The 25,733-nt window shown below is 43.9% G+C and overlaps 1 protein-coding gene across 1 annotated transcript in view; it reads right to left on the bottom strand.

Moving 5' to 3' along the window:
• Positions 1 to 298: 298 nt before the first annotated feature.
• The window catches only part of CAPN2 (calpain 2), a 35,937-nt gene continuing 10,502 nt past the window's right edge, over positions 299 to 25,733 (bottom strand). The window contains exons 3-21 of the mRNA XM_081186418.1: positions 23,328 to 23,446; positions 22,352 to 22,485; positions 21,771 to 21,939; positions 17,777 to 17,860; positions 15,305 to 15,390; positions 14,861 to 14,935; positions 13,920 to 14,080; positions 11,177 to 11,346; positions 10,399 to 10,410; positions 9,551 to 9,762; positions 7,707 to 7,743; positions 6,768 to 6,833; positions 6,531 to 6,588; positions 6,346 to 6,410; positions 4,927 to 4,995; positions 4,427 to 4,505; positions 3,519 to 3,635; positions 1,923 to 1,981; positions 299 to 599 (exon numbers count right to left, since the gene is read on the bottom strand). Coding sequence (XP_081042544.1) covers positions 576 to 599; positions 1,923 to 1,981; positions 3,519 to 3,635; positions 4,427 to 4,505; positions 4,927 to 4,995; positions 6,346 to 6,410; positions 6,531 to 6,588; positions 6,768 to 6,833; positions 7,707 to 7,743; positions 9,551 to 9,762; positions 10,399 to 10,410; positions 11,177 to 11,346; positions 13,920 to 14,080; positions 14,861 to 14,935; positions 15,305 to 15,390; positions 17,777 to 17,860; positions 21,771 to 21,939; positions 22,352 to 22,485; positions 23,328 to 23,446 — 1,796 coding nt within the window. The 3' untranslated portion in view covers positions 299 to 575. The remainder of the gene's footprint in view (positions 600 to 1,922; positions 1,982 to 3,518; positions 3,636 to 4,426; positions 4,506 to 4,926; positions 4,996 to 6,345; positions 6,411 to 6,530; positions 6,589 to 6,767; positions 6,834 to 7,706; positions 7,744 to 9,550; positions 9,763 to 10,398; positions 10,411 to 11,176; positions 11,347 to 13,919; positions 14,081 to 14,860; positions 14,936 to 15,304; positions 15,391 to 17,776; positions 17,861 to 21,770; positions 21,940 to 22,351; positions 22,486 to 23,327; positions 23,447 to 25,733) is intronic.

Here is a 25,733-nt window from a genome sequence, read left to right on the forward strand (position 1 = left end):
CCATCATTTCACATTTTCTTTTTAAAAAAAGTCTGGGATTTAAATATCATCTGGTGAAAACTAAAGGTTGGTACAATGCATGCAATATTTGGCGTGAAATTGATTTCAGTTGATTAGTTCAAGTAGCATTCTTAAATACTGTACTTGGGTTGGAAAGTGAAGTTGATGGTGTAAGTTTATTGCTCAGCATCTTGTGGACGCATCTTCAGATGTTTAGGTTCTTATAATTCTGAATAATTGTAGGTTGAATGACGTATGCTCCATGTTGCCATTTAAAAGAAGACCACTACTCATCGGCTTTCATTTAAAACTTCTTGAAATTAGCAAACTTAAGCAAATTAGCTCAAGCAAATAAAATAGAATTACATAAAAAGTTAAAGCTTGTATACAGAAGCTACCAAGGTGAGTAACTTCCATGGTGTGCTCATTTTGCTTTTTCAGTATTCTTCTCTTGCTTAGCAGCTTCATTCATAAATATAAGATATGCAATAGCTTTTTTCTTTTAACGCTCCATTTTGGTCTTAGATTGATGTTCACGTTCCTAGGAGAATCTTCAGCTGAGGCTCATGGCTTCTTCATATGATAGTAAAACACACCCACTATGGGACAGAAAGAAAAACATGTTACAAACAAGTGTCCCTCTGCCCCCTTGGAATATATTCCATGAAGCTAGACCAAATTTAGTATATGTGTTCCGTAAAAGGAAGTTATATAGCCACAAAAAAGCACTTGAGGCTAAAAGAGGAAGTGAAATTCACTCTATAGAAGAAGTTGTTGGCAGCTTAGCTTCTGAGAATAAGGACAAGAAAAGAATGAGCCCTAATCCCTCTTGGTGTTTTATTCCTATGTAATGAGGACTGCTAACTTTACAATATATCAGATGGCTGTGATAACACCACTGGCTGTGGTGGTATCCTGCCAAAAGTCTACACGTTGCTCAGTTCACACACTGTTCTGGAATTGTTAGCCTGCTCCCAGATATAGTGGATAATGAAAAATATATCAGGAGTAGGAAATGTACTACTGCACCCCTAAAATGATTTAATAAATGAGCTGCAAATCTGCCACCATATGAGTGGACTTCTGCCATTAGGTTGCTTGTTCTGATACAGAGAAAGCATTAAATTTGGCTGAGGCAGCTCTGCAATGGACTCAGTAATTTTATGTATCTGGTCCATGTATGTTCACATGCTGCTTCCATGTGATCAAAGGGAAAACGCAAGATGGAGAATGTTTGCATGTAAGCTATCTACTGCTGTTTCTGCCTGTGTGAGTCGGCTGAAGTCCCGGATTGTTTTTCCCCTGCAGAAGTACAAACAGGTAGCGATTGTAAAAGCCAGTTCACGTGCTTTTGTTTTCAGAGATGCAGGGGCACCATTTTTCATCTGCCACATTATATGTTTCAGGAGGAAGTACATCTAAAGCAGCAGTACACAAATTTCACCAGTGTACTTATTCTACATAAATCTGACCAAGGGTGATGGTGTGTTAGTGCTTCATACATCACTTCAAACCTGCAAGCGTGTTCTGTATGCAAAACGAGGTTGAAGGAGTGTGTACCCTGGTCCAAGGCTCATTGGTGCCTGTTCATGCCCCTGACTATATTGAACTAGCAGTTCAATAGTTGCAGGAAAATCTTAACCTTGTGCAAAATCTACTGCCCTGTGCTTTTGAGAACACAAACATCACTTTCTTTCCAAGTGATCATTAGCTCTGGGGTGAAAATGTGTTCCTCTCTGCTGGATGTTCCTGGAAATTTGGTAAAAAAGAAATAAAATGTATCTAGTGTCTAGCCTGTATGCCAAATACTGTACATATCTAGATTGCAAATTACAAACAAAAGCTTTGTAGTTCTTCCTCTGAAGTGACTCCAGCCTCTGCTAGAATTGTGCTTTCGGATCTTGATAGGAGGAATAACTTACAGTGACAAGATTCATCTGTATCGTTCCTGTTTTCTCAGTATCCAGTTTCTTAAATATCTCTGCATAGAGAGGAGAGAGAAAGAAGAGCAGAGTATTAATAACAAAGTGGAGGCTTCCCGGAAAAGACAAAACAGCAGTGAAAGGTTTCAGCATGAGAAATAAGGGTGAGAGCTGCAAGTTCATCATCATCATCATAAAGACTTAAATTATTTCATACTAAAAGGCATTCATTGTCAGAGGATCACAATACAGTGGTACCTCGGGTTACATACGCTTCAGGTTACAGACTCTGCTAACCCAGAAATAGTACCTCGGGTTAAGAACTTTGCTTCAGGGTGAGAACAGAAATCGTGCTCCGGTGGCGCGGCAGCAGCAGGAGGCCCCATTAGCTAAAGTGGTGCTTCAGGTTAAAAACAGTTTCAGGTTAAGTACGCACCTCCGAAACGAATTAAGTTCTTAACCCGAGGTACCACTGTATATACTTGAAGGCTGACTACTATAGCTTTGCAAAAAATTTTAAAATGAAGAGCTATGTGGTTTTTAGTGAAGGATTTGAATTTTTTTTTGCTTTTCTGGTTCCTACCATTGGCATATGGAATATTTCATCTTGAGCTCCTTCTCACACCTTAAGATGCAATCAAATTGTTTGGGCAGCCCATTCATCTGGCTTCCCTGCAGTGAGAAGGGTAATGATGGTACCTCCCTTCCTGCTTGTGCCTCTGCACTACAGCAAACAACTGGTGACATAATTTGGCTATATGGAAGAAAACCTACTTCTTTCCACACCAACAACCCCCCTCCCAAAAGTCAGCCATGTGGCTGGAAGAAGCTGCAGTTTGGCCTCCTCCCATGTGGGCCCATATAATCTGTCATTACTGAAGCCGTGTTGGGCAAGCATTTATTCTATATATTTTTTCATTGCTAATGTTTTTGTTAAATCACTTTGAGACGTTTCATAGGAAGTGACTCATAAACGGAAGAAAATAAGTGCCTTGTGTGCTGCCAAAAATACATTCAGAAGGTGACTAATTTAGCTTTTCCTGCAGGGGAGTGTTACAGACATTACAACAGCATCATAGAGCTGTCAGCACAGGTGAGGTGAGTTGTTTTTATTTGTTTTGGCAGCCACTGCTTTGCCAATGGTATTTGAACGACACCTTCGACCTGCATGTATAAGTTGATATGGGAAGAGCTCAATCTTGCACTAGGACTGTGAAAAAAATGGCTAAGCTGCTTGACATGGACTCTGTACTGCATGAAATTGCAGCCAACCTGATGTGTGCAGCTGTATGTAATGTACAAAAACCTTACTGCACCCCTAAGAAGCATTATGCCATCAGGCATAGATTATTATTAAACACGTACAGCACTATACAGATATTTAAAGATAGAACTGTCCACAAGCTCAAAGTGAATAGACTACAGCGAAGGAAGAAGAAACCACAGGAACTTGCTGTGTAGAAACACAGGACAAACACCCCCCCCCCAAAAAAAACCCCTCTGGAAATACAGTAAGGTTTTTTTTTAAAAATCCATAACATGGTTTTAGCATGGAAATCGTAATATAAATGGATGCTGCGGCCGTGAGATACTCACTGAACAAGGTTTCCAGTCGAATCAGGCATCGAACGAAATTGTCAAAATCGATTATCAGCTGCTCATCAGCAAAACGAGCCACAATGACTTGGTGCAATTGGCAATCCAGCTTAAAACCTACAGCACAAGGAAGCAGAATCTCTTTGGCACAGGTGCATTCTCGGGTAGTGTGACCAAACACATGGTAGGGGTTGCCAACCATTTTGTATTTTAGAAAACCCTGATCAAATAAACATAAGGTTTGTGCACTGGAAGTCACATATCTTAGCTGGTGGTTGTTGGTTTTTTTAAAAAATGGCTATGCTGTCTCCAGGATGATGAGCAGAAATGTGTGGCTGCTCCCTGCATAAGGCAAATTTTCTGTTAATAAGCCTATCGCTGTATAAAGCCCAAGCTGCCTTTGTTTAAGATGACTGTACAAGAAGGAAAACATGACTCATGATTTGTTAGCCTGCCTCTTATACAAACAAGCAAGCAGGCACACCCCAGCAGAAATGGTTTGGTTTCTTTCATGTGACAATAATAGCTTTTTAGCACATGGAGTGTCCCTCTATGCACAGGATGCAAGAAAAAAGAAATTAGATAAAATTGCTAGAAAGAAATTGGTGATTCAGAGCTTTAATCTGAACTCAAGCTGGATTTGAGTTTGTTGGAATCTCTGCTAACTTCTCTATCTTACATCAAGGATGTTGGCAAACTGGATTTTAAAAGGGCAAAATTGAGGTGTCAGAGATGCGCAAGGGAAACCGTTTCAATTCTCAGGAACTTGGCAACGTCTTTGCAAATTTTTATATTACGGTTACATGTTTTGTATTATCTTAGTCATACTATTGCTTAATGTAAGTTTGTTATGGCCTTTGGATAGAACAATAAACTTATGAACTTTACTGTAACTGTATAAGAGGTACCTGCTGCTTCTAAGGCTTTCCGCATCTCATAGGAGTTCATGGTTCCAGAGCGATCGACATCCATGTCCCTATAAATTTTCTGCAGAACACAAAACCCAGAGTTAGAGGCCTGACAGCACTTCAAAGCAGAGCAATCTTTCTACAAAACAATCTCTGTGCTTCACAATGATGCCATAAAATGCTCCTTCCATTGCTTTAATCTATTCCCATTTTTGCGGGTTTTTTTCTGGGATGAATTTAAAGAGATATGCCTGTCTTTCTGAAAGTTACTCTTGGGCTCCATAAACTTGACCTAATAACAGTGTCATAACTGAGCACTGCTACTGCTAATGGTGCATTTATACACCCTGATCGCAGTAACCACTACAAGGCCACTGTTCATACATATCTGCGCTAACAGGTCCCAGGAAGGTTAACACACTTCCACAGTCTTAGATGCCAAAGTATGTTTTAGGTAACAGAAGTCTCCCACACGTCTTCATTTAAAGATGTCTTCTTACCTGGTATTTCTGAATCTTTGTCCAAAGTACATTAAATTCCTTCAGTCCCAGCTTACCGCTACCATCAGTCTGTTTTTAGTTAGGGATATTTCGATTTCACAAAGCAAACCTAATTGCCCCCCCCTTTTAAAACAGTGGTTATTTTTGAAAATCAGAGTAGAGAAGAATGCCAGTCCCATTCTAGATTCCTTTTCCTATGTACTGGTAAACTCCCTGATGTATTTTACATGTTTAAAAAGCAACCAGCATCAAAACTTGATTAGAACTCCAAATTTCCTGACACCTACCAGAGTATCAGGCATGTTGTGAATACCCAGGTTGCCTCCATGGCAGAGAGTGTTTATGATCTGCTTCAGCTGGTGAGTCAACGGTGCAGTTTCCAGGACAAGGATAGCTTTGCCACTGTGACTCACATGTGGGTAACCTCATGCTTATAAAATACTGCAATGTGCTCTGTGTGGGGCTTCCCTTATAGCTGGTTCAGAGGCTGCAGCTGGAGCAGAATGCCACGGGCACAGTAGTGCCCCTTAGTTGGTACATATCACACCAGTACTGAGGGACCTGTACTGGCTGCTTATTAGTTACTGAGCCAGTTTTAAGGCATTCTAGCTTCCATATGAAGCCCTAAGCTACTCTGGGCCCAGGTTACCCAGCGAGGACATTGACCTCAACAAATGGAACTCTTGCCACAGTATGATGATTATTGACTTATGGTGATATGGCGGTGGGCTTTTTCACTAGCAGCACCAGTGACATGGAACACATTCCCTGTTGAAATGTAAGAGGCTCTTTTGTACTGGCATCCTGCCTTTGAAGGTGTGCACATTTACAGAGGGACATCTCTGTCATTATTTCTCAACCAGAGTCTCCTGCTTTTATCACTTTATTGTTTTAATGGCACTGTCTTATATATCTTGTGTTATATATACATACATATAGAAAGAAAGAACCTATTTTGGCATGTAGCAGTATATAAATTAATAACTGATTATGACACTATGTATACGGGCTACTTCATATCAACGCTACACCTAGGTCAATATTGTCTCTTCTGACCAGCAGTGCATCTTCAAGGTATCAGCTGAAGGTATGATGTTAACTCTGGTACAAGTGTATTGCCTGCATACAAAACTCGTGTCCCAGTACTGATCCATATAAAGCCCCTTCAGATATTAGATATCTGCTAAAATGCTGCAGTTGTGAATGAATCAGATTCTCTCCCCTCCCCCAATAAAACATTTCCGATTCTCTCCCTTAGGTGGGTGGGAACATGTATCTCATAACTACAATGTGTTTCATCAAATCAAAGGGAATGTTGACAAAGTATGTCACAGGTCTTAAAAAACCAAAAACCACTCCCTTCCCTATTATGTTGGCCCTGTAAGCAGAAAGCCTGTAGATTTGGAAGAAGAAGGATACGTCTAATAGATCAACCATTATTTTGCATGTTTCAATGCTGAAGCCATCTGATTTAATATCTTGGCCTGCAAAGAAAAACAACACACTTATTACACACAAACAATGTACTCTTTCTGTTTTCAGCATTCACGTTTGATTTTGTGGGGAATGGTGGATGTTCACAGGACTGCGAGAGAAGAACTTACGTTTTGCCATGACTTTTTTCAGAATGTTGCACAATTCAAAAGCAGAGATCTCAGCATCCTGTGGGCAATGAAGGAACAACCACAATGGCTTACTTTAAATGATCACCTCTACGATCACTGTGAATCAGCATGTTTTCCCAGATCTAGTTCTGCATTTTTGAATTCTGGCTCTTGGAGATGGTGCATTTTGTAAAAGAGCCACGGGCCCCCAACCTGATGGAAAACTAAGCTACTCACCTCTCCAGCTAATTGCCTAAATAGTTTCTTAAAACTGGGTTCAATTTCATCTTCTGTGAGTTCTTTCTAGAAAAATGAATGGCAGGGGAAACATCAGCAGAGGTCTCTGACCTAGTAACTGTCAAATATTTAAGCAAACAGATTCCTCTTTTAGGGCTATATTAAATATATACATAGATATGTGTATATATACACATATCCTTTTGCTAGGGCAACGAATTAAAATTTAATTTTCACTCTCAATGACTGGTTTGAATTCTGTTCAGATTGAATAATGCATAAACCCTCCAGAGAATCTCAGGTTGCTTTTTTTCATACCGCAGCGTTAAAGATGACAAACTGTTCAAGATAAGAAACCCATTTTACTATTTGCAATGAAGTACAGAAAAGCCTATCAAATCCAATGTCAGAAATGTGTGCATAGAGGGCAATGTTCCAGTATGGGTTTTTTTTAAAAAAAGATGTTAACATTTTAACCTCAGTACTGAAAAATAAAAGTATAAGAATGAAGCCCTAATTGTGATAAAATGTACGGACAGCCTCAATAATGGAGGGAGAGGACCAAAGCCGTTGGTACATTAAACCTGTGAATCAGGACTGGCAACACAGTGTGTATCTCTCTGTGTAGGCAGGATTAACCCTTTCTCCCAGCTCTGCTGTTCTATCCAAAATCAGACACTCCACCCCACCGGCAACCCTGCAGACCTGGGTTTCTTTGTAAGTTAGCAAGCTCCAAAATTCAGGGCCCTCAACAGCAACAACTGTCTTCTATGAGTCAATAGGTTAATGATGGCATAATCACTCCTAAAAGCTTTGTGCATCTTCTACAATCGCTCAGAAACACCCCCCCAGCAACCCTGGAAAGCAAGTGCATGTTCTCTCTTTTGCCTGTAGCACTTTGCCGTCAGCAAAAACAAGTTTTCATATTAGGCAGCATACCTCTTCAATATTGGCTTCAATTTCATCATCAACAACTCTAAAAATGAGCAGAGGAATGGCTGTTAGTTTTATTTCATGCAAGCAGACTTAGATTGACATTTGAACTTCTAAAGAAGGGTTGGGGGGAATCTAGGAGTTGGAATTCAGCAACATCCGGAGACCCATAGTTTTCCTACCCTGTTCTAAAGGTTCCCTGGGTATTTAATATTTGGAAAAGTTTCTCTCTGCAGCTGCTACAGGTTTTGTAACATTCAGGTATACCCAAATGAAGCAGATCATTGGAAACTTAGGGATCATTTTTTGTGCACATTACACAGAATTAATTTTTTTGAGTGAGGGCCTAAGGCAGAGACAAGGAACCTGTGACCCACCAGAGATTGCTGAACTATAACTCCCATCATTCTTCACCACTGGCTATGCTGGCTGGGGCTGATGGGAGTTTGAGGCCAACAACATCTGGGAAGGCCTCATCCCTGGCCTAGGTGGGCAGTAGGCATTTTACCTTCAACTTCACTGAGTAGCATTTAAGTGAAATCATTTACAATGTGCACACCTCTTCTCGGCACTGACAGCGATGGGAAGGGGAAGGGGAAAGCGAATGGGGTGATGGAGGGTTGTGAAGGCAACAACACGCACCAAACTTTCCATGAGTTCCTGATGCATTGAAGTAGGCCCAAGAGGCAAGAAAAACAACTTGAGAATTATCCACAGATGAAATGCATATAACACAGCCACTCTTATGGCTTGTCTGGACAGATGTTTGAAAAAACCCTAAGACTACTTACATTATACTGAAAGACAAAAGGATGGATGTAGCACCAAAATCTTATGCTGTGCAACTATGATAAAACATGGTTTTAAGGTTCTTTCACATATGCCTGTGGATTTGTAGTCCTCTGTTCCCAGAAACATGGTCTGATGAAAGAGAGGGCGTACTAGGGAGCTTACTCCAAATCACACACTCACACGGTGGGTTCAAGTTCTGCCTCTCTCTGTTTAATATTATTCAGGAGTAATTATATACCACTCAAAATAATTATGGGTGGTTTATAGAAAACCCTCACTAATTTCCTGTAATGGCAGATAAAAAATTAGGATGTCTCAACAGACCTTGAAACCTGACTGGTTAGGCCCCATGGAATGAAGGATTAAGTATAGCCTACTAGGTTGGGACGCGGGTGGCGCTGTGGGTTAAACCACACAGCCTAAACCACACTGCCGATCAGAAGGTCAGCAGTTCAAATCCCTGCAATGGGGTGAGCTCCCGTTGCTCGGGCCCTGCTCCTGCCAACCTAGCAGTTTGAAAGCACATCAAAGTGCAAGTAGATAAATAGGTACCGGCAGGAAGGTAAACCGCATTTCTGTGCGCTGCTCTGGTTCTCCAGAAGTGGCTTAGTCATGCTGGCCACATGACCTGGAAGCTGTATGCCGGCTCCCTCGGCCAATAAAGTGAGATGAGCGCCGCAACCCCAGAGTCGGTCACGACTGGACCTAATGGTCAGGGGTCCCTTTACCTTACTAGGTTGTTCAAGTCCTTTGGTCCAGCCTTTCCCAATCTGGTGCTCTCCAGATGTTGTCGGACTACAACTCCCATTAACCATTGGCCATGCTGGCTGGGATTGACAGGCGTTGTAGTTCAAAACACCTGGGGAGTACTGATCTGTGGGGAAAACACCATCACACAACAGCCTCTTTCCTTTTAACTTTCACCAGATAGACTGTCTAATTGAATGGGATGCACAACATGATCCTGAAGCAATATGGTTCCTCCAGTGCTTTGAGATTCATAAAACCATTCAAGATAGGGAGAAACAAAGAAAAATAGAATAGAGGCAGTGACATACTGTGAATCTGCATTCTTTTCTGAGAAGACTCGGAGGCAGAAATCCCCATTCTTGTTGGGTTCAAAAGTAGATGGCACAATGATGTACTCTCCTGGGGGAAGCTTGAACCGATTTAACACCTCTCGGAGGTTGATGAATGTGTTTGATCGTTCTCTCGCTCGGTTCGTTAGAAAGTAGTTTTTGCTCAGGTGGACATTTGTTTGGCCGGAAGACTTCATTGGAGAAAACAAAAAAAGCAACGGTATTATTCCAGTTCAGAATGTAACTGAAGAAGGGCCATGAGGACACTACACAGTTCTAAACAGCTGAGTTAATGATTACAAATATAAGAACGTTACATGGGAAGAGAAATACATTGAAGCATAGAAAATGAGTTCTATTGGCTTGAAAAGAACCTTCAGCTCAGCCAGAAAGAGGTGTCCCTCAGAACATCTGCCACAGATCAAAAGCTGAAACAGCCACGTGGGTGGAGCAGGGATGGTAGTGGGAGGGGTAAATTGAGAGCAAACCATACAACTGGAACCAGACATCAGAATTGAGATAAAGTTGAGATGAGGTATCACAGAAGGATTAAAAGGTGCTGGAGGAAAATTTGCATTTTAAGGGCTTTAGAGTCCAGGGAAAGAAAAGCAGACCTTTGGCAAATAAAGTCAACACATGGCTGTAAAATTCTATGTGCTTACATTGCCCATGGTGAAAGACAAAACTTGCATGTTAAACGACATACATTTCTGGAAGTTTAAACATCTGGTTTAAAATAGTTCTTTAAATGCTGATTGGAAGTTCCCCATCCTCAGGACATTCTTAGACTAGGAACACACGTTCCATTGCACAGAAGTTGCACATACCTGTGGAGGTACCTGTGGGAAAGCAAGAAAAAAAAAGGTGTACATTAAATCAACAACACTCAACAACGCTTCATCTGCCACTTGTGCACAACTTCTTTAACTGGGAAAATCTTTGCCTGCTCTGGCCCTTATAAATGTTGCAAGTATGTATTATTCTAGAATCTAGATCAGCCTTTCCCAACATCTGTGCCCTCCAGATGTTTTGGGCTCCAACTCCCATCATCCCTGACCAGTGGCCATGCTAGCAGGCACTGATGAGAGAGCTTTAGTCCAAAACATCTGGAAGGTAACAGGTTGGGGAATGCTGGCCCAGGTATTATCATTCAACAAGACAACCCATTTTTCTATTAGTAGTCTTCAACATCTATGACCTCCCTAAAGGGCTGCAGTAGACCAGAAAATGTTCGTCTGTTTTTGACTTTGGGGCTGATTCATGCATGAATGTTAATCACTTGATGCCTTTCTGCCAAGGGTGCGATCCATCTCCACTGAAAAAGCATTTTGAATCAGATGGTGTGCATGTTTTAGCTGCCATGTCTATGATGGCTAATGCAGAAATGCAAACTGTCACTTGATGCTACACACAAATAAGTGACAAACATGCATTTGGTGAACCATTTTTTAATGGTAAAGGGAGATTTGAATTTTGTTGATAAGCCACCATCAATCTATGGATTATGCAACCCATGCATTTCTGAACATGTCAGCTTTGACCCTGAAATTAATGACTTTCTCTGAGTTTGCAAAGAAGAAAGGAAAGCAGCAACAAGGAGCTTGCCTCATAGATGGCAAATCCAATGGTGTGCATATCCTCTCCCATCTTCCGCTGCTTCCGACGGTGTTTCTGGATCAGGCCCACAAGGAAGGTGCAGCCTCTCTCAGGATCATCGGGATCTTCATCTTCTTGCTCAAGTTTGATCAAATACTGCGGATTCATCCAGAATGTATCTGATGAAAGAAGGGAGGTTACTTGAAACCATATTCAGCTTACAGCGACAGTGGCGTAGCGTGGGTTGTCAGCACCCGGGGCAAGGCAAGTAATTTGCGCCCCCTAACCCGTGGATTTTAGCACTTGAGTGCGAGCGCGCCCCCCCCCAAGATGTTGCGCCCGGCCCCCCCTGCACCCCCACGCTACGCCGCTGCTTCAGGCCCCCCAATAAAACATTTGAGGGGGCCAGTCCCCCAGTTGATGGGCATTGCCAATGTGATCAACTATGCAGGGCGGGGTTTACTTGCCTCCCCCCCCCAATATCATACTGTATTCACGTTGGCACCCCTGATGAACTCAGCGGGGCTTACTTCTGCCCCGTAAGCCTTTGCACCTCCGCGTCTCCTTTCCTCTCTATATGTAAGAGGGTGAAGGTCAGGCTGGCAGCGCAAATAAGGGCCCCGCTGCTGAAGGCCTCGCCCGCCACGACCTCCTGGTCCACGGGCAGGGCAAGGAAGTGCCTTTTCCTTGGGGGGGGGGAGTCTTAAATTTCAAAGCATTATTATTATTATGAATATGTAATGTGCGTGGTTTCTCTACCTCCACCGACGACTCGCCACGTGCGGGCTCCCTTCACCTCCCCGTCCCCTGAAGGGAATGGAAAAACGACGTGAGGAAAAGCGACGCGGCGGGACAGCCAGCGAGGTTCTCCTCAGAGCCTTTTCCCGCCGCCCCCTCGCAAGACAGCCCTGAAGCCGAGCGCGGAGTGAGGGGCGGGGCCCGGCGGAGTCTCGCTGCCCCCCAACGCCTCTCGAGGCGGCATGAGAGGCACCGCGTCAACCGCTTCCGCGGGGGCACCAGCGGCTCCTGTCAGGGCACGAGGCGGGCCCGGCGCCTCTCCCCCACCCACCCCGTCCGCCCACCCATATCCCGCTCAGGAGGGGCCGGTGGGCTGGCAAGCGCCTCACAGCAGCAGCACCAGAGAGGGAGAGAAGTCTGCCTCCCGCCGCCGCCGCCTCTTCATCCCCAGCAGCAACTTCCCTGCCCGGCTCCCCGCCGCCGCCTCCTTCTCTCCCTGCTTTGCAGCCGCAGCCGCAGCCGCCGCCGCTCCTCCTCTCCTCCCGGGGACGATGCTCTGGCTCCTCAGCGGCAGCTCCCGAGCTGTGTCCCCGCGGCGCCTCCGCTCCCCCGGGCTCCCCTTGGCTCCCCTTCGCCGCCTAGCTCCTGCTGCACCACCTGGGGGCAGCGCCCATGGCCGGGGCTTCCTCCTTCTCGAGACATGGGGCTCTGCTATAGCCTGCGCCCGAGGCTCTTCGGCGACTCCGGAGGCGGCGAGCGCCCCCCCAGATGTTGCGCCCGGTGCGGCCGGCACCCCTGGCACCCCCCACGCTACGCCACTGTACAGCGACTCAGCTCGTGCTGATGGCACAAAGATGTCTTCCTGGTTTGGGAAGATACAGCCCCTTCCATTTCAGATTTCCGCGCTCATTTTAAGGACATGAAACATGTAGTTCTTTTTTAAAAGCTTCAGAATGGTTTTCACATGGAGTGCAGCTGCTTGTAGCTCCTTTTTTGAATCTCTGCATTCCAGTAAAGGTCAGGTTCCAGAACCGGTGGACCATTTTTGACAGCATGTGACAAGCCTATTTTCCCACAAAGGTCAGTGGTATCAAAACTCCTGGTAGTTGATATTGCAGACTGAACTGGAGTGGGGTGGGGCTAAAGGAGGCATTGTGCAGAGACCTCACTTACTTTTGTCCCGAAAGACTTTTACTAAACCGAAGAGGATGTTTTGCAAAGGATGCATAAAGTAAAGCTTGTAGATTCACAGACTTTGTAGGCCTTTCTAGGTGATTTTTAAAAAAATCGCCACTGCCCTGCAGCTTTCATATAAACTTTCTTTCGAATAGGATCTTAAAAAATGAGATCCAGGATTATCCCCACCCCCTCAAATCAAGCTGTTTTCACTATGCCAACTCACTATGCTCAATAAATCTGCCTTCTACCTCTGCAACCTCCCCTGCTCTCAGGGGAAACAAAGCTTTCTGTTTTCCTTCATGACTCACAAGACAGATTCCATTTTCCACTGCCTGTCCTCTGCTGTTTATAGAGTAGTTGTTGTGGCATGGGTGTGCTGCTCATCTCTGGGCCAAGAGCAGGTTGGAATCCAGACACATATAAAAACTGTTCTGAAAATGCTTCTTAAAAACACAATGAATTTTCCATAAGGCTCACCATCGCCATCTAGTGTCACATTGTATATTGCACTTAAAACACACTTAAAGTGTTTTATTTGTAGCTGTATAGCTGAGTCCCAAGAGAGCAGTAACCGGGTGGTGTGATGGTGTGGGTTCAGAAGCTTTGTAGGCACCCGAGTGGACTTGTGCCTAAACACTGAAGTCTTGGTGTGGAAGGGCTCTATATAATTTTGTTTGGATGTTATTAGGAAATTCCAGTGAAAAGTTACACTCGGTGTGGACTACAACTCCCACCAGCCCTGACTACTGGCTGTGCTGGTTGTGAGTGATAGGAACTGGAGTACAGCATCTAGATGGCATCAGGCTGGCTACTTCTATGCCAAAGAGTGACTTACCAGGGTAATTTCTGCATCCGCCAGCGGTGGATCCTCTCCTCCAGTTCCCATCCAACAAATTCAGGCTCCACTTCTTGAACTTGTCACTGGCCAGTGTATCTGGAGTCAAGTTGCAGATCTCAAGGCGGGAGTAATGCCTCAGGAAATCACTAAACGACATCCTATGGGATAGTGCCAGGGGGGAAAAAAAATACCTACTAAGAAAAGACGATTCTGATATGCTTCTTCCCATCAGTTGTATGATAGGACTGGAGGATGGCTCAGCTGGTAAGAGCGTCAGACTCTTAATCTCAGGGTTGTGGGTTCGAGTTCCACCTTGGGCAAAAGTTTCCTGCACTGCAGCAGACTGGACTAGATAAGCCTCATGGTCCCTTCCAACTCTATGATTCTATCAAATCAATTGTCCCTAGAGCAATCTCTGGGCAACATGATGGCAAGCTCCCTTGGCAAGCTGCAACAGCAGTTGGCTATTATGCCTTTAGGATAAGAAATGCTTTTTTTAAAAAAGATCACCCACTTGAAATCTTTCTCCTACAGACCATTTACTCAGGTTAGAAAAACTCTGTATTTTCCACCAGCCATCCATGTGTTTTAGGTATTATTATTCATTTTTATTATAAGAGAAACAAAACTAAATATAGCAAAGCAAAGACAATGTTTTGGGTGTTCTATACTGGGTCTGTGTGTATTCCAATCAGAACTGGTTCCAGAGATCCATTTACAATTTGATGGCTGCAAGTATGTCAGCTTTCTGTATACTAGAATAGTATTCATAATGTCTTCCCCGCCATTTGGAAAGTTAGGGAAGGGCTGTAGTTCAATCGCTGGCATCTCCACGTGGGGCAGGGGCATCCTGGACAGCTGTTGCCAGTCAGTCGGTGGAGACAATATTGAGCGAAAAGAACTCCATGTAAAGCTGCTTCATTATGTTTCAACCTTACCAAAATTCTCCATCTTCATGTCTCTGCGTGAGCCTCTCTCTCACTTTAGGATCAACTCCGTTCCAGCTTGGACAGCTAAAAACATAAAGCCAGTTTAATGTCCATCTTTAGAGCAGCAGGTGGCCTCTCCAGAATTCCTCGTGTCCCCCCCCCCCCAACCACCGCTAATGCTTGCAGGGACAGATGCAGCAGCATTTAAAGCAAGAAAAGCATAACTTACATGCAGAGGGAATGCACTTAACTGAAGCAGGGAAAGATTCCCAAAAGGCTCATTAAAGTGCTAGAAAATGCATCTGTGATCTAGGTCTTACAGTTGCCAGACTGCTTTCAAGAAGTCATTGCAGTGACACTGCTTTAGAGTTTGGCAACCTGTAATGTGAAACTTTACGCCCAAATGTGGTTTATTGGAAATGCACAGCTCTGGCCTCCAGGCTTGAAACTCACTTGTCGTTCCATTTTCCAGTCCATTCTACTTCCCCCCAGGGGTTCCGGATTCTGATCAATTTCTGCAGGCTGCCTCGGAAATTCACCTGGCAGGATTAGAAAAATGTTAAGTTCACTATCAGATGGGAACTGGGGAAAGAAATCAGGTGCTCTCCATTTTCTTTATGCCGAGAAACCAGCTGCTTATATTGAATAAGCCTGCACTGTTGCCAGGTTGTTATTGTTTGTTAAATGTCTTTTGCATCAAGACTTGTTATTTCCTGTGGAATATGGGGTGTTTTTTTTGTCCGACCAATAGTCACATCATGCAATAAAAAAAAAGCAGCCATGGTTTTCCCAAACTCTTCCATGTTATTCTCTGGCCTTCTTGCCTTCGCCTTCAGCATTGACTTCTGAACTCCCAATGAAACTGCAGCAACAGCAATGTAAGCGACTCGCTGTACAATCTTGTGTGAACTTACTCAAACATAAGTGGCACTCAGGTCAGTGGGGTTTGCTTCCAGGTATGTGGGAGTAAGCCCCATTGAATTCAACAATTACGTTTGTGTAGACATGTACAGGATTGCACGGTTAGCTGCCCTTCATACTTCCTCTTCCACAATGGCAGGGGAGCTGCTTCCCCGGGACATAATCTCATTTGCTTGGCGGATGTGGGAATATTCCAATTGGAATATTGTGTAGGTCTTTTTCACCCAATGGGCTGTGTGAACACAGAAAATCTAATATACTACGTATAGGAATGTTTATTATATGAATCCAAAGAAATATGACATGATAGGTTAGGTAAATGATAAAAAATGTGAGCCGTGGTGGAAGGGAGGGGCACATTAACCCTTTTGCCCCCCCCAATGGCCCTGATCTTAAGCAGCCCCCTCCACATTGGCTATTTTGATTGGAACTGGCACCAATGGGAGCCTTCTTCCCAGTGGAAATACTGTGTGTGTGTCTGATTCCCAAAGCCCCTCTGTGTGTCATGGATCTACTCTGGCTTCCTCACCCCCCCCAACTACCTATTTTTAATTAATTTTTTAAAAAACAGCTCTGTAGTGCCAAACTGCATAACACACATTGCATCAAATTTGCCTTAATAGAGCGTAGCTCACAGCGCTACTATGAGGATGAATTGGGTGGGGAACAGATTGCAAAGACCTGTGCATCATATGCACTATGGCAGCAGTTGTTGGAATAGCAGTTATCAAGGGCAGCCGCAGTGCTTGGCTAGTGGCCTGGAACAAAAGAAGCCCCTTGGAACATCCAGGAGAGGCTTCAGAGGCAGAATTCAGTTCCCTTCTCAATCGGAGCAGCATATTCCCCCTGACTGTTGATACTGGGAAATGCTGAAGCCAAAGCATCCAAGGCCAGCTGCAATCAGAAGTCTGCCAACAGCTCATTATCATGCCCGCCCTTTGTACAGCCTGCCAGGGAGTCAGCTTTAGACAACATTTTAATCAGAAGGGCAGGGATGCTTCCAGAATAATCACTCTGGGTGTCTTCCAAAGATCAATGAAGTTATTAGCGAGAGAGAGAGGGCTGAGATTATGATATATTATCTCCCTTTCCCCTTTCTCATTCTACCATACCAGCTATCCATCATAAATTTAACCCTTTCCAAACTGTGACCTGTCTTTTACAGCAGGCCATTGAGCTGGCAGAGAGAGGTGGTGAACAATGAATTTCAGTGCCTGGATCTGCACCACTTTGTGTTGGGATAAGTGCAGGTGATGACATGGGGTGCTCCTAGCTGGTAGGGCAACAGTTAATTGCACTAGAAGCCTCCAGGGCAACACAAGTGCAGGAGCTGTCTAAAAGCCCTTTGCAAAAGTGCTTTTTGAAGCAGTCCTGCACGTCTCCTCTAAGTGGGTGGGGCTGGGGAAGAGCAGGCACCTCTCCCACCTCAGTTTAAAGGATAAGCATAGTGCTGCTTCAAAGAGTGCTTTTGCAAAGGACTTTAACGGCTGCTCAGATGGTGAGATTAAATCCTGCTGCTTTGGCTGCCCAGTCCTGTTCCCTTCTGCAGGATTAAACCTTCTCCCTCCTGAGCTGGTGGATGAGTGTGGTTTGGGGAAAATGGCCTCATGGACCAAACTGGACCTCTTGGTGGGCATGGAGTAAAGATCCCCCATCTTGGCTATAAGATGTACCCTGTGATGGAGCCAGGGGGAAACATAGTTCCCCACTATGCTTGTGTGCCCCTCGTATGTTATGTGATTTCCCAGAAAAACGAAACTTAAGCACATTGTGGGTTCACTAATTGGCAACATGTGATACAGCTCACAGTAAGTATTTCTTAGCATTTCAAGAGGGCTAATGAGGCAAAATTTGACTGGTGGGAGACTTCATAGCCACAAGAGGGCAGTACATTCAAACTTTTCACAGATAATATCTCAGATGCATAGGAAATAATACTGGCCCAAAATGAGATCATATCCTTAGTGCACTACATTTTGCCATTTCCCAAGATGGAGAGCTTACCTCTTCTGCACCTGTAACGGAGTATGCATGCCCTTTGACCAGCTTCTGTGTGGTGACAGCCTCCGTCTCAGCAGCGCTTGTGATCTGCAAACACACACGGAAATATCACTGCTCCTGTGGTGACACAATCCCTCACTGAAGCACCGGTGCCATGCTGAATGCTACAGCAGCAATTGCTCCTGCAGGGGGCTCGACAGCTCCATGAGCTTTTCCCCTTCATACTCTGCACCCTGGTCTTTGGCAAGAGGAATTGGCGAATACGAACCAGCACTGCCCCTTGCCCCAAATTGTTGACTTCTGCTTGTGTCAGCTGAGGTGCTGGGGCTTGCCAAATTTCTCACTGCCTCTGAGGAACAATTGATTGCATTCTCCCTCTCTGAAGACTCTCTTCCATCTCATACAAACAATATTATTGTATGCATCTTTGGCTCTCAGGCCTATTTACAGTTCAAACCTTAAGAATGGGCAACCTGACAAAACAACACAATTTTGAATGCAATTTCTTTTAAAAAATGCTCTCCTAGTTGCATACATGTTTAATGCAAATTTCTTAATATACACATTTTTTCAGGCAATTTCCGCCTTCTGCATGCTACTTTTCACTAGTATATGCATTTGTACACAGCTTTTCCTTACACACACATCTTTGCCCATGTTTTGTGCTGCATCACAGCATTTGGAGAAGTGTGGATTTTTAAGGATAGATGCGTTTTCGTGTATTCTTCTTCTGGGAAGTGCAAATTAAAGTCGGTTCACTCTGGCACAGTTAGGGTTTAGAGATCACAGAGAATGAATCAGGGCATCAGAGCCTGGGGGCGTTGGGGGGGGGATGCAGTTATGTCCTCAGATGGAAGAAGTTTTCTTGTGAAGGCTGAGAATGAGAAGCCAGCAGAGGCAGGCATTTCTGGGAACTATAAGGTTGTATTACTTAATTTTTGACTGGGCTGTTTGCCCTGCTTTGTGCTACTATGAAAGTGAATTCTAAACAACTTCCCCCCCTTCTCTGAAAAATAACAAAAATAGCACCCCCACATCCCAGGGAGCTACTTGCAGCCTGTTACCATACTGATAATACTTAGCATTTGCTGTGTGTCTTCCAAATATATTTTATCTATTAAAGATTTGCATTCTTGGCCTTGAGTTCCTGTCCTTGGGTCTTATTACACTGTCTTTTTATTTTATCTTGAAACCAAGGGATTATAGTCAAGCCCCCTTAAGCCTCCGGCAGAAGCTGGTTCCTGGAGTGATAGCCTTTTGTTTACAGAAATACTGTTTACATTATCAAGCCTCTGCCCACCTGAATACTTATCCAAACTGGCCCTTTTCCAACAAGGCTTTCTCAATTCTGAGCCTGAAATGGATGCAACCTCTAGGATTGGTTTCTGCAGCTGTAAGACAAAGGGGGCTTTGCACCACTCATGTCTGGCCATCTGCTATTTGATGCTTTGGTTTGCAGATCTGAAAGAACTCGATCTGCCACAATCCAGAAATTTTGAATCCAGAGTGGTGTGAGGGATAGAATGCCGGGGGGTGGAAAACACTGGACCCCATTATGTTTGTTTAAAAAAGGGCTATCTAAGGCAGGAGTCAGCAACCTTTTTCAGCCGTGGGCCAGTCCACCGCCCCTCAGACCATGTGGTGGGCCGGATTATTATTATTTTTTTTTTTGGGGGGGGGGAAATTAACGAATTCCTATGCCCCATAAATAACCCAGAGATGCATTTTAAATAAAAGCACACATTCTACTCATGTAAAAACACCAGGCAGGTCCCACAAATAACCCGGAGATGCATTTTAAATAAAAGGACACATTCTACTCATGTAAAAACACGCTGATTCCCAGACTGTCGTGGGCCAGATTGAGAAGGTGATTGGGCCGCATCCGGCCCCCAGGCCTTAGGTTGCATACCCCTGACCTAAGGTATCTAACTGTTGCAGATGCAACAGGGATAATGCTTCTATGTAACCTATGTTTTTCATTGTCCTATATTGAAAGATTTCTGGCAGAAGGTAACTGAAACTATCAACAGAACTGTACAGAACAACCTTACATTTACAAAGCAAAATATCCTCTTGAATTATATGCTCAGCACATGGAACCTTACAAAAGGACAATATGAGTGGACTCTCTGTGCCCTTACCACAGCAAAAAGTTTATACTGATGAATTAAAAAAATAATAATGTCGCTCCCTTCTAAGATTGGATTGAAGACCTATACAAACTCGCAACCTATGAACAACTTGCATATAAATGCAGACTTGCCATGGACAAATTTGATATTTTGAATCCATTCTTACAAATACTGTAATAGGTTAAGATCCGGTGAAGTACAATAACAACTTTGTAAAGTATAAAGTTTCGGGGTCCCCCCTCCCCCCTTTACTTTCCCTTCTACACGGGTGCTGTTTCTCTTTTTCTCTCTTTTATTTACGTCTCACCATGTTTAGTGCACATATAATTTTGTACTTTTCAACTTTCAATAAAGATGTCTGGGGGGGGGGGGGGAAGAAAGAATGCTGGGCGTGGGCTAGAGAAAACTAGTTGTTTTTGCAGCCAGGGTGAAATGACATGTGAAGGCAGATGCCCTGTGGTTTTCGAAAGATCGCCCCAAAATCACTCACAGGAGGGTGAGCGATTTAAAGCACAAAGCAGATTTATGGGTAAGGAGGCGCAGATCCCTGCCCCGCCTGCCGCTCCCCACTCCACAGCCTGTGCCCCGTCATCAGGCTGTTTTCTTCAGGGCTTCAGTAATGGAAGCAAATTTAGCCATGAGGAAAAAGCTGCTGGGGCAGAGGAGCAACAGGAAGCAAAAGCAAGGAGAGGGTGGCAAGAGTTTAGCACTCCCCATACTTGCACTATAGATTCAATCCCTCACCCTCCACTTTAAAGGTTATTGAGAAGACAGATCAGATCCAAAAAAAGCTCACCAGGTGATTGAAGGCTAGCTATCATCTCTAGGCCTAACTAACTTCATTAGGGGCAGGGTGGAGCATCCCAAAATGTAGATGACGATTATGGTTCCTTGGCATTATCCCTTAAGTTATTATTGCATGTGGGAGTTCTGATTCACATTCACAGCTCTCTCGCCTGCAAATGCTTCTTCATTCATTACAATGCTGGAAACAACTTATAGGGATGCATGTTCAGAGTTAATAACTGCACTGAAGTGAGTGAGGAAACCTAATTCCACAGGAGAGCAATGTACATGCAACATAACATGCCTCAGTGATGAGGAATCACTGGCTTCTAGATGTTGCTGGACTACAACTCCCATCATCCCTGACCATTATCTATGCTTGCCATGACTGATGGGAGCTGGAGTCCAACAACATCTGGAGGGAGGGGCAGGTTCCCCATCCCTGGTGTACACGGAACTTGGAATCAGATATGTTGTTTGCAGCTACATGGTGGAGGTCTTCAAAGAGACCCTTCTTTTCTTAGAGTCACACATTTGGGGATTTATTTCAGACAGGGAAATTAAAGGTGTGTGCAGGTATATTCTTAAAAAGGATAGCCAGAGCAGTCTTATTTATTTTTATTCTTTTAAAAAGCAATCTGATTTAGAAGTGTCTAATGAAGTGGAACCCTTGACCATGAAAGCTTGTGCCCTACTAGAATTTGTTAGCATTTCAGATGCCACAAGACGCTTTGTGTACTCAAATGCAACTATGAGGTGAAAATACACCCAGCCACTGAAGAGCAGCAACAGCTGCCTTTGCGCTGCTCAGCTGTTGCAAAGGGATGTTAACATACACAATGGAAGAGGTAAGGAGAATTCTTATTTGGGGCCCTTTTTTTGCCCTAAAGTCTCATTCAAATTAACACCAGCCATTCTTATAGGAGGGGAAGGGCTCAGGATTTTCCAGTCCCTGTGCACTACCTGGAGGTTTGGAATTCTGTACTACCTCACAGTCCCCTAACTAAAGCAACCTTCCAGTTGTGGCATGCACAAAAGAACGTGGGACAGCTGGAAAGAAAACAACACTAACTCACATCAATAGAGCATCCCAGGAGAGAGCCCTTCTGAAGAGCCTTTTGGATGATTTTGAACAGGTTCGGCGGTGGCTTTTGCAGCTCGTACCACTCTGCAATTCCTCCAGTGAAGTCCTCAAAGCCCTCAGTGGTGCTTCCTCCAGAGAGAGCCTCATACGATCCATTCACCCTGTGTAAGAGGCAAACATGACATTTCAACTTTCTTTTCTCGGCCTTTGAAATTAAAGTGTAGCATAGCTAAAGCCTCACAATCAGGTGTCCGCACTACTACTTCTTTTTCATTCACGAAAAGCCCAAGGTCAACATGGGATACATCAAAATGTTTGACACACAGATCTGATCATGTACCTTAGCTACATGTATATTAAATAACTACACTATTAATCCATATGGACTAGGGCCCCTGATGCTACAAAGAGGAATGATCCCTTCCTAATGCAAACCATTATGACTCCATGAAGTGAAAGGTGTGGCAAGAGAAGGTTTGGCCTGAGCAGAGTCCCAAGGGTCACGCAGAGGGGCTTGGAGTGCTCAGCCCCTGGGCCTGAGATTCCCCACCTCTAATGCTGTGCTTTACTTACTTGGCGTAAGCCTTCTCCAGCAGAGCGCTCCAGAACTCACTCCTTTGGGCTGAATGAACAAAGAGGAGCTCTCCATCTTTGGTAGGTAGTTTGTCATCAACAACAACATCCACCCACTCTCCATACTGCCAGAACTGAAAACAAATAATCATCATCACCACAATGTGTTAGAAGGCATGCTCTTGACCACAGCTGAAAACAGCTTGGGACCAGGTTAGCTGAAGGAGCTTCTCCCCTTACATAATGGTCAAGACTTCAAGATAAGTTTCAGCAACGCTTCTCTGGGTGCCCTCAGTGAGGAAAGGGACTTCTTGGTGATGGCAGCTAAGTTATGGGATGCCCTCTGCAGAGCGTACTGCTTGGTGCCAGCTCGCTTCACCAAACATTTCACTTAAGTTTTGAGAAAGAGCTTTTTGAAGCTCTAAAAGCTTGCCACCTTATCTGCAGTGTAAGAGTAGGTTAAGTATCTTCTAACAAAATATATAACCAATACCAGCCCCTTTCCTCAACCTGGCGCATTCCAGATCTTGTTGGACTATAACTCCCATCATCCATGATCACTGGCCAAGTTTGCTGGGGAGTCAGACCCCAACATTAACCTGAGGGCACCAGGCTGAGGAAGGGTGACTGATACCACTATTCATCCCAGAAAAATCCCTATAGCTCAGGTGTACAAAAAGGTACTTGTATCAGGAGAGCATTACCTCCAGACAAGCATGCAGCTTTAAAGTTGTTTTAGGCAAAAGAATCAATCACTGCCTTGAGCAACATCCAAAGGGTAATTGTACAATGTGCACATTCTTCCGGGAGGGGTGGATCAGGTCGGTTCACACCTGATTCTGCAGAAGCCAAATTCCTGAAGCTTCCCTACCCTCCATTGCATGCATACTAGGGTATCAGTTGATCTGGCAAATACAGTGCTAATAAAGCAGCGTAACCCTTCCAGGCAAAAGGCAGAAATCAGTATCTGTGGTACCTGGAAGTGGAATATTCCTGCATATCGGTCTTTGAAGCTTTGATCGCTGGGCACAACTCTAGCCAAAACTTCTTCATTCAATGTGAGAGAAGCAATGGCTGCCAGGAGCCAACAGTCTCCTGTGAAAGCAAAACAAAAGTATTTCCCATTAGTCTCCATGCTCTTAAATAAATAAATAGGGGTGGGGGGAGAAGAAGAAGTAAGGCACTTTAAGTCCTATTGTTCTTACCAGGAGAGATTAACATAAGAGCAGGACAGAGTACTGTACTTCTATACTCTAATTATGGCGGGGAGCCTGTATTGTGCTGCTGTGGTAATGTGAGGAGGGCAATTTTTAATTACCTGCTCCCCTTAAAATCAACTGGGGAGTTGATCTGCAACAGCTCCAGCTGTCAAGTTGCACCACCAACAGAGACATGGGCATGGTCTTGGAAGACACAGCCGAAGTGTGTTCTTTCCCTGTGCTGTCCTATCCTGCTCAAAACTACATCTCATTCTAGCAATTCCGCTGGCACATCTTTGGTGGTGTTGCGCCAGCATATCTGGGGTGTTCCATTAGGGTATCTGCCATGGCAGTAGGTAATCTGCCATTCTGCCATCCCATTCTGCCCTGCAAGTCACCTAATGAGACCTGCGGGTATAAGGCGGTATGCAAATTTTAATAATAATAATAATAGTAATAGTAATAGTAATAATAATCCACAAAAATTGGGCTGAATTACACCCAGTGATATTTGGCATAGAATAGTTGGGAAGCCTTCCTTAAAAAAATAGCAACAGTAATAAGCTTTTCCCAAGACAGATGAATACAGAATTACCAGCATGTTTGGACTTTCACATGTTTTTAAAAAGCTGATTTCAGTCTCTGCAGAATCTTGCTTTGAGAATTCTGGATTAATCTGATCCATCTAAATGATATTAACAAACAAGGTCCTCCCCAACATGTGTGGAAATTCACTGATGCCCTTCTGTTCCAGCAGACTTTTCCATCTTTCATAGTTTTGCCACCTGTGAGTCAGAGAAGCTCTGTAGACTGGCTCTGCCTTCCAGAATCGGATGGTTAGCTGCTAACCAGTGCTGCTGGATGAGAGCCAATGTACACTGGCCTCCTCACCTTTGGTGCCTCCAGCAGCACTGCAGTTTACCAAACACACAAACAAAACACAAATTACTGAATAAAGACTCAGGGGTTTAGACCACAGCGCCACCCATGTCCCTGCTTGGGCAAGTACTTAGCAGCAGACATACAGAAAATGACAATTACAAAAACAGGCTGGGATCCTTTGAACAAAGAGGTGCCTCTCATGGAAACCCAAGATAGTTACCCAGAAAGAGTTGCAACTTCTATTTAAGGCTCATTCTTGTGGCATTTTTGGATTCCCCGTAATACTACATGGTGGGAAAGTAATTCATTTTTAACAAAGCTGATTTGGATCCCAAACAAGAGGTGAACCAGACATACCAGAAACCAGAATGAACTGATAGATACAGATCTGAACCAAATCTTGTGGAAAGTGCTTTAATTAGCGCACAGATTCTGACAAGTGTCCCCCCCTATATAAGCTATTGTATCTTCTTTAAAAAGTTGATGGTTTTGCCTCTGTTCTCCTGCATGCTGCTTTGACACAATAATTTCCTTCCCTTCTATAGTGGTTTCACTTACTGTGAGATTTCCAGAAGAGAATATTCTGGTTACGGTAAAAAAAAAAAGTAGATACATGAGAAATGGGCAGTAGAAGATGCACTTGAAAAAGAATACATAATCAGCAGAAGCAATTGGGAAAGCTCAACTGCTTCAATCTGTGCACATATTAAACTGTTCCACCTCAAAGCCCACAGCAGGATAGGGTGAACATGAATATATGTATTGCAAGCAGTGATGATGGTGCTGTCAACAGCACCTCCCCCGCTGAAAATATTAGAACTGTACAACGCCCTAGTGGGTAAAATGGGAGATCCTCACAGCACAACAACACAGTATTGTAGAAAAAATGCATACATGAATTTTTACAATGTAAATGTGGTTTTAATTTCTGGGGAAGCTATATCTGCTACTGAAATCAGAGGGGAAACACTAGCCTATTTATAGGTCATTGCTGTGATACTATAGCAACATCCTTTGAAAAAAAACACACCCCATAAATATTGAGCATGCTTCCTCTATGCAAAAACCATTCTGCTAAAATGACTCACTGTGCGCAGCGAGCTTTGCAGTAATATGCAACTATGCAACAATACAAGATACACATAAACATAAAAAATACTAGAACCTGAGAAAACTCATCTAAAAATTCTTAAAAGATTCATTAATTAATTCAAAGGAAGGGCTTTTTTAAACCCACAAAGCTTTATAAATTTTACAGTGCAGTAAGTTTGCTAGAGTCTGTAATGTTCAGTGGCCCAATT

This window comes from Podarcis bocagei (assembly GCF_964188305.1).
Source record: "Podarcis bocagei genome assembly, chromosome: 3".
In the NCBI taxonomy this organism is placed as follows: domain Eukaryota; kingdom Metazoa; phylum Chordata; class Lepidosauria; order Squamata; family Lacertidae; genus Podarcis; species Podarcis bocagei.